Here is an 8,414-nt window from a genome sequence, read left to right on the forward strand (position 1 = left end):
AGTTTCAAGCCATTTTTTTTTTTTGCCAACATCAGCACTTAAGGCCACATCGCACAAGTTTTGATATGGGCCACTTCCACTGCCATTTGGTTCCAGTGAGTGGGAGTATTCAGGTTTCCTTCTTTAGCCTCGGAGCTGCCTGGACATGGGCTCTCTGGTTGGGGTTTGGCTCCCCTTGCTTGCACTGAGGCCAGAGACCATGGCCTGTGTAAGTGCAGGGTGGCCAGGCTGGTCGTGGTGCCTCCTGGCCAGCACAGGGTCCATCCACTTCAAGGTGGCTCCTGCAATACGTGGGTGCTACTAGTTCAGGATCACAGTAAAGGGCTAGCACAGGCTCTCATTCAAGCTCCTCTGACTACATTAAGGAGGAAGACAGGTATGCTTGTGGTTGAGTGCTGACCCTGAGTGAGTACCCAGGCTCAAAGTGGGGAGACAACCTAGGTCATGTCCCCAGCTTTTCCTTCTTTTAAAACATATATTTTTATTGATTTCAGAGAGGAAGGGAGAGGGAGAGAGAGAGAGAGAAACATCAGTGATGAGAGAGAATCATTGATCGGCTGCCTCCTGCACGCCCCTCCCACCTGGGATCGAGCCTACAACCCGGGCATGTGCTGTGACAGGGAATGGACCCTTGACCTCCTGGTTCATAGGTCAATGCTCAACCACTGAGCCATGCCAGCTGGGCTCCCCAGCTTCTCTTAACCATGCCTGTTCCCTCTGCCACAGGGTGACCTGGCCAAGAAGAAGATCTACCCCACCATCTGGTAAGCACCTCCTCCACTAATCCCACTGCCCTGAGCCTTCCTTGCCTTCCCCACCCTCCCCACCCTGCCCACAGCCATGCTTTGCCCTCAGGTGGCTGTTCCGGGATGGCCTTCTGCCTGAAAACACCTTCATCGTGGGCTATGCCCGCTCTCGTCTCACGGTGGCTGACATCCGTAAGATGAGCGAGCCCTTCTTCAAAGTGAGTAGCTTCTGGGATTTGTGAAGGGGTGCCCTTCCCTCCTCCCATTCCCGCTCTCTGCTTCTCCCCCGACCCGAGGCCCGGCCCTCCTCTCTGTGTCCTGACAGAAGGTCAGGCCTTGTTAAGACAGTCACCTGGGGACCCTCATGCCCAAGCGTCCCATCCTTTCCCTCCTCAAAACCACCCACACCACTCTGCCACGTTGGCCTTGCTGCTTCTGCCACTTCCTTGATGACAAGGAGGCGCGCAGGGTGGTGTGTAGGAACCCTATGAGCCTGAGACTTCTGTTTCCCAGCTTCCCCTCATAGGGACTCGCTGTGCCCCAAGACCAGGAGCAGAAAAAGCCTCTAGACCAGGGGTGGGGAACGTGCGGGCTGAGGGCCGTATAAGGCCCACAAAATCCTTTGATCCGGCCCTGCCAAGGCATTAGGAGTGAATCAAATGTTTGACCAAATATAGCAAGCTAATATTTTTAAAGGTCACTTATTTATTTATTTAGATGTTATTGTTAATTCTCACCCAAGGATATTTTTTTTCCATTGATTTTTTTTTTATTTAACTTCTCTAGATTCCTTTTTATTTGTTTTATTGTTATTGATTTCAGAGAGGGAGGGAGGGAGGGAGGGAGAAAGAGAGAGAGAGAGAGAGAGAGAGAGAGAGAGAGAGAGAAACATCAATGATGAGAGTCATCGATTGGCTGCCTCCTCCACTCCCCCTAATGGGGATCAAGCCCGCAACCCAGGTATGTGCCCTGGAGGGGAATCAAACCTGGGACCCTTCAGTCTGCAGGTGGACGCTGTATCCACTGAGCCAAACTGGCTAGGGCTCCATTGATTTTTAGAGAGAATGGATGGGAGTGGGAGAGACAGAGAGAGAGAACTTCAGTGTAAGAGAGACACATGGTTTGGTTGCCTTCTGCACGAGCCCCGACCAGGGCCAGGGATAGAGCCTAGCAGGCTAATTGTTAAGTGGATAATTTTGTATGGCCCTCGAATGATGTTATAAGTATCCAAATGGCCCTTGGGAGAGGAAAGGTTCCCCACCCCTGCTCTAGACCATGGAAATCCTAGATTTGCATTTTCCCAACACACCGAAGTTTGGAGTAATGACTTTAGAAAGAGCGATCTTCCTCCAGTGTGTTTCTCCCAGGTCAAACTTTCCTGAAGTCTAACTTCTGTCTTAGGGCACAAGGTGCCCAGGGGTGACTGTCCCCATCCTGGCCCTTGCTTGGGACTGCAAAGCCCCATCTCCTGCAATGATCCATGCTGCCTTGGCCTCCCCTTCTGGTGTGCGAAGCTGACAAAATGGGAATGTGAACCTAGTGTGGGGTAGGCTGATTGACTCCCAGAGGAGCCTGCCCTGGCTGCGGGATGGGTGAGGAGAGGCTGACATCCCTGTGTCCGTCTCCCCCAGGCCACCCCCGAGGAGAAGGCCAGGCTGGAGGAGTTCTTTGCCCGCAACTCCTACGTGTCTGGCCAGTACGATCAAGCAGCCTCCTATGAACACCTCAATGACCACATAAACGCCCTCTGCCAGGGGTCACAGGCCAACCGCCTCTTCTACCTGGCCTTGCCCCCCACTGTCTATGAGGCCGTCACCAAGAACATCCGAGAGACCTGCATGAGCCAGACGTAAGGCTTGTCTTTTGCCCTTCCTTCCTGCCTTCTCCGTGTGCCCTACCTGGAGCTGGCCTGCCCTGGCAGCTGTCCATAGACCCGGGGCACACTAGTCTAGGGCAGTGGTCAGCAAACTCACGAGCCACATGCGGCTCTTTAGCCCCTTGAGTGTGACTCTTCCACAAAATACCACATGGGGGCACGCACGTACAGTGCGATTGAAACTTCATGGCCCATGCACAGAAGTCTGTTTTCGGAAAGGAGATAGACGAAACAAGTATACAAGTGTGGATGGGAGAGTTGGAAGGGGTTGATCTCAGTGAACATACCTTAATCAGGTTGAGGACGTTTTTAGTAAAGGCCAGCTTAGGAGTACCCTAATTAAGTTAATAACAATGTACCTACCTATATAGTTTAAGTTTAAAAAATTTGGCTCTCAAAAGAAATTTCAGTCATTGTACTGTTGATATTTGGCTCTGTTGACTAATGAGTTTGCCGACCACTGGTCTAGGGAGTCGCAAAAAGGCTCGACATGAATTAGCTCCACAAAGAATGGAATAGGCTGCAAACACGGTAGCTTTCCAACATTCTTACTGAAAATGCTACCACACGTATTTACATTCCAATGTCTCATATGGACCCTCAAGGTTTATCTCACTAGAAATCCAACTTCCTGGACGCAATCCCCAATAGCACCACAAGGTGGCAGTATGATTCCATGAAACTGCCCATTGCGGCTGCGTTGATTTTTGGGCATTTCCCAAGGTTCCCTTCCCGATCATAAGGTGGCGGTGTTGCTCCACAAAATCCCGCTTCCTGGGCCTGGTCACGCCCTTGTTTTCCCAAAGCCACAGCCATCTCTTTCTTTGGCCTGGTTTTGAATACAGAATGCCATGTTAACTCTCAGTGGGGATTAACAAAGAAAGGGACTTTTTGCCATTTTAAAACCCACAGAGATAATTGTCCCCTCCCCCTGCTCTCCCACTAGCTGAGGTTCTGGCCACTGCTCCCCAGGGAGGGTGCGGGAGTCATGCGGCTCTGGGCTCCTGCAGGGGCTGGAACCGCATCATTGTAGAGAAGCCCTTTGGGAAGGACCTGCAGAGCTCCGACCGCCTGTCCAACCACATCTCCTCCCTGTTCTGTGAGGACCAGATCTACCGCATCGACCACTACCTGGGCAAGGAGATGGTCCAGAACCTGATGGTGCTGAGGTGCAGCTGGGGATGGGTCTGGGGGATGGGGTGAAGGGAGACTGGGTCCGGGGCGGGCACTGGGGGCGGGTGCTTAGCCTGCCCTGTTGCTGCCCCATCGGATGCAGCGCCAGCCTCTGCCCTGCCCCTCCTGCAGGTTTGCCAACAGAATCTTTGGCCCCATCTGGAACCGGGACAATGTCGCCTGCGTCATCCTCACCTTCAAGGAGCCCTTTGGTACTGAGGGCCGCGGGGGCTACTTCGATGAATTTGGGATCATCCGGTGAGAGCCCATCACCCCTTCCTAGGAGGCCTGAATGGGCATGGGGCTCAAGCCTGCCCCCCGGCAGGGTTCCTCTTCTCCACCCCAAAGTTCAAATTCTGCAGGAGTGATATCAGTCAGCAGTAGCTATGAACGGAGGGTCACTGCCTCCTTCCTTCCCTTGAGGGAACCAGGGAGACACTAAGGATTAGGAAAGGAACCTCGTAACTTGCGGCTCAGAGAAGGGCCACTTGAGCCCTGGCTGGTGTGACTCGGTTGGAGCATCGTCCCATATACCAAAAGGGCACGGGTTCAATTCCCAGTCAGGGTGCATGCCCAGATTGTGGGTTTGATCGCCAGTCAGGGTGTGTACAGGAGGCAACCAATTGATGTTCCTCTCTCACATCTATGTTTCTCTCTCTCCTCTCTCCCTCCCTCCCTCTCTCTCTCAAAAAGAAAAAAAATCAGCCCTAGCTGGCTTGGCTCAGTGGATAGAGCGTCTGCCTGCGGACTGAAGGGTCCCAGGTTCGATTCCGGCCAAGGGCACATGCCTGGGTTGTGGGCTCGATCCCCAGTTGGGGGTGTGCAGGAGGCAGCCAAACAATGATTTTCTCTCATCATTGATGTTTCTATTTCTCTCTCCTTCTCCCTTCCTCTCCGAAATCAATAAAGAAATATATTTTTCAAAAAAGAAAAGAAAAGAAAAAAATCAGTAAAAACATATTCTCTGCCTAGCCCGTTTGGCTCAGTGGATAGAGCGTCAGCCTCCAGACTGAAGGATGTTGGGTTCAATTCCAGTCAAGGGCACGTGCCCGGGTTTTGGTTTGCTCCCCAGTATGGGGAGTGCAGGAGGCGGCCTATCAATGATTCTCTCTCATCATTGATGTTTCTCTCTCTCTCTCTCTCTCTCTCTCTCTCTCTCTCTCTCTCTCTCTCTCCTCTCCCTCTCCCTCTCCCTCTCCCTCTCCCTCTCCCCCTTCCTCTCTGAAATCAATAAAAAAAAATATATATATATATATATATATATATATATATATATATATATATATATATATATATATCTCCATATCGTCTGGTGAGGATTAAAAACATAAAAATTCCCACTTGAAGCTCCAGCCCCCAAAACCTGGCCCACAGGGAGGGAGCTGAGGCGGGCTCACTCCTCACACCTCCCTTCCCACCTGGAAGCCCTGACCAAGTTCCGCCTGCTTCCCTGCCAGGGACGTGATGCAGAACCACCTGCTGCAGATGCTGTGTCTGGTGGCCATGGAGAAGCCAGCCTCCACGGACTCGGACGACGTCCGCAATGAGAAGGTGGGTGGAGGCACACCCGGTCCTCGCTGCCAGCTCTGATGAAGGCGTGCCCTGGGCTGGGAATCAGAAGACCAAGATGTCATGTTGCAGGACTAGCAGTGACTGCTGTGTGACCAGGGGCTGACCTATTGCCTAAGACTTAGCTTCTCCTTCAGAAAAAATGAGGGTTTTCTGGGGGCTCTGGGGTCATGTGGCTCATGCTATGCTCCATCTTTTTTTGTAATACATTTTTATTGATTTCAGAGAGGAAGGGAGGGGGAAAGAGAGATAGAAGCATCAACGGTGAGACAGAATCATCGATTGGCTGCCTCCTGCATAGCCCACACTGGGGAGCAAGCCCATAACCCAGGCACATACCCTGACTGGGAATCAAACCATGACCTCCTGGTTCATAGGTCAACGCTCAACCACTGAGCCACACTGGCTGGGCTAGCTCCATCTTTTTACTCAAGGGGACCCCTCTATCCCAGGTCAAGGTGTTGAAATGCATCTCAGAGGCGCAGTTGAAAAATGTGGTGTTGGGCCAGTATGTGGGCAATCCCAAGGGAAAGGGCGAGGCCACCAAAGGGTACCTGGACGACCCCACGGTGCCCCGGGGATCCACCACTGCCACCTTCGCAGCTGTTGTCCTCTATGTGGAAAACGAGAGGTGGGATGGTGAGTAACGTGTCCCTGCCTGGCGGGCAGGCTGGCAGCCCTCACAGAGCGCTACTCCCCAGGGTCTGACCACTCAGGGACAGGGGACGCCAGAAGGGAAAGGGCCAACGGGGGGGGGACCCGGCCGCCTCACTACACAGGGCCACGCACACGCCTTTGCTCTGAGCACACGCCCTGTCGCACACCCGCTCCCTGTCACACACACGGCACCGGCCTGGGCTGCGGCAGAGCCAGCCCTGAGGCAGCCTCGCTCCCACCCAGGGGTGCCCTTCATCCTGCGCTGCGGCAAAGCCCTGAACGAGCGCAAGGCCGAGGTGCGCCTGCAGTTCCGCGACGTGGCCGGCGACATCTTCCAGCAGCAGTGCAAGCGCAACGAGCTGGTGATCCGCGTGCAGCCCAACGAGGCCGTGTACACCAAGATGATGACCAAGAAGCCCGGCATGTTCTTCAACCCTGAGGAGTCCGAGCTGGACCTCACCTACGGCAACAGATACAAGGTGGGCACCCAGTCCTGGCAGCGGGGGGCACCGAACCGTGCGGGGGCTGGGGGCACGCGGGTAGCCTCAGTGACACCCTCTCCTACAGAACGTGAAGCTCCCCGATGCCTATGAGCGCCTCATCCTGGACGTGTTCTGTGGGAGCCAGATGCACTTTGTGCGCAGGTGAGGGGGTTCCCGTGCTTCTGTGTGCTGGGGGGCTGGGCTCCAGGTGGTGGGCACAGCCTGCGCCCGCCCTTTCCCCCACGTCCCCCCAAAGACACACGTGTGTGCCCTCAGTGACGAGCTGCGGGAGGCCTGGCGGATCTTCACGCCGCTGCTGCACCAGATCGAGCACGAGAAGCCGCAGCCCATCCCCTATGTTTACGGCAGGTGAGGAGCGGACAGGGCGGGGGTGACAGAAGGGGACCCTGGAGCTTGGGGGGACACTCATGTCTCCCCTCTGCCTATCTCTCTCAGCCGAGGTCCAGCGGAAGCAGATGAGCTGATGAAGAGAGTGGGCTTCCAGTATGAGGGCACTTACAAGTGGGTGAACCCCCACAAGCTCTGAGCCCTGGGCCCCTCCCCACCCCCTGTTGGTTTCTGCCCTTGCCACCTCCCCCCGCCTGACCCCACATCGGGAGGACTTCGGGACCATAGGCCTCAGCTTCACATTCCCGGCCTCGGGCCCAGCTACATTCCTCAACCACCGACACTCGCGCTGTGACCATCCCTGGCCACCACTGGCCCCGCCTGAGCCAGCCTCTGTCTACAGGACTGAGCCCGAATGGAAGGAAGAAGAATGGCCCTTCTGTTTGTCCCAGGCTCCTCCTAGGACAGGAGTCAGGGACGAGGGGGAGGATCAGTGGGTGGGCCTCACTGGGCCAGTGGCTGGCCTACCCCTCCGCTGGCTGTGGGCAGGCTCCTCAGAGCCCGGGGAAGGGCACCAGCGTGGCCATACCAGCCTCAGGGCCACTCTACATTCCTCATCACCCGCTGGAGGGGACTCCATGCTGCCCAGCAGTCGCCCATGTTTTGGGCCCCCTGACCGTCCCTGTGCCCTGCCAGGCAAACTCTGCACTCCATGGCCCACCCCCATAGGTGCCCCTCTTGCTACTAGAAAAGCAGAAGCAGCAGGTGGGATGCCCCACCTCCACCCTTCCCATTAAATCCACGAACACACCTGTCCCCTGGCTGTTTCCTTTCTGCCTCCTGTGACCACGAGGCCAGTCCACCTGGTGGGGGCCTCTGGCTCTCTGCCTTTCTCGGGACCCAGCCCTCACCCCCTTCCTGTCAGCCACTTCCCTCTACTGGCTGGTCCAAGAACCTGAGTGTCCTTCACCTCTGCCCCCTGTGTCCCTTCGTGACCCCTTCCTGCATCCCAGTACCCCCAGAGTCCCCCTCACCTCTGTGCCTTCACCCTGTCCCACTCCACAGGACACAAGGATAGAGCGAGTCCTTTCCACCTGAATGCTTCCGTGAGCGTGCTGCCCACACGGACCTGCACCCTGAGTGTTCCTGCCCGGCCAGGTCACTGCAGGGACTCCATGAGGGCCGTTGGCACATTGCCAGTCTGTGGAAGTAAGAAGGATTTAGGAAGGAAAGGCAGCAAGGCTTGTGACTAACATTGGAAGCCACGAGGGAGGAGGTAGTCCAGGGAGGCGCCACAGCCTGGCCACTCTGAGGCAGACAGCTGGGGTCCTGAGGTCATGGAGGCTCCGCTTGTGTTTGTTCCCCAGGGCCACCGTAACAAGCATGCACTGGGGGCTTATAACTTACTTATCCTGTCACAATCCTGGAGGCCAAAAGTCTGAAATCCAGGAGTGGGCAAGGCTGCACTGCCTCCAAGCTAGGGGAGGGACCTTCCTTGTCTCTTCCAACTTCTGCTGGTGGCGAGCATTCCTCGGCTTGTAAGCACATCCTTGTCTGCCTTCA

At 55.4% G+C, this 8,414-nt stretch overlaps 2 protein-coding genes across 10 annotated transcripts in view; both read left to right on the plus strand.

The window, feature by feature from the left end:
- G6PD (glucose-6-phosphate dehydrogenase) overlaps window positions 1-7,666 on the plus strand; it is a 16,346-nt gene extending 8,680 nt beyond the window's left edge. For all 7 annotated transcript variants that reach the window (XM_059679199.1, XM_059679198.1, XM_059679200.1 and 4 more), the window contains exons 3-13: window positions 727-764; window positions 856-964; window positions 2,378-2,595; window positions 3,633-3,791; window positions 3,928-4,053; window positions 5,253-5,346; window positions 5,817-6,003; window positions 6,265-6,500; window positions 6,589-6,665; window positions 6,780-6,872; window positions 6,960-7,666. In XM_059679199.1, the coding sequence (XP_059535182.1) occupies window positions 727-764; window positions 856-964; window positions 2,378-2,595; window positions 3,633-3,791; window positions 3,928-4,053; window positions 5,253-5,346; window positions 5,817-6,003; window positions 6,265-6,500; window positions 6,589-6,665; window positions 6,780-6,872; window positions 6,960-7,050 (1,428 nt within the window). In that variant the 3' untranslated portion in view covers window positions 7,051-7,666. The remainder of the gene's footprint in view (window positions 1-726; window positions 765-855; window positions 965-2,377; window positions 2,596-3,632; window positions 3,792-3,927; window positions 4,054-5,252; window positions 5,347-5,816; window positions 6,004-6,264; window positions 6,501-6,588; window positions 6,666-6,779; window positions 6,873-6,959) is intronic.
- A 134-nt stretch (window positions 7,667-7,800) lies between these two features.
- FAM3A (FAM3 metabolism regulating signaling molecule A) overlaps window positions 7,801-8,414 on the plus strand; it is a 15,055-nt gene continuing 14,441 nt past the window's right edge. Inside the window, exon 1 of one of the 3 annotated variants that reach the window (XM_059679207.1) lies at window positions 7,801-8,060. In XM_059679207.1, coding sequence (XP_059535190.1) covers window positions 8,027-8,060 — 34 coding nt within the window. In that variant the 5' untranslated portion in view covers window positions 7,801-8,026. The remainder of the gene's footprint in view (window positions 8,061-8,414) is intronic. The other 2 variants (XM_059679214.1, XM_059679206.1) reach the window with 2 other exon arrangements.

The sequence above is a fragment of the Myotis daubentonii genome, chromosome X (assembly GCF_963259705.1).
Source record: "Myotis daubentonii chromosome X, mMyoDau2.1, whole genome shotgun sequence".
In the NCBI taxonomy this organism is placed as follows: domain Eukaryota; kingdom Metazoa; phylum Chordata; class Mammalia; order Chiroptera; family Vespertilionidae; genus Myotis; species Myotis daubentonii.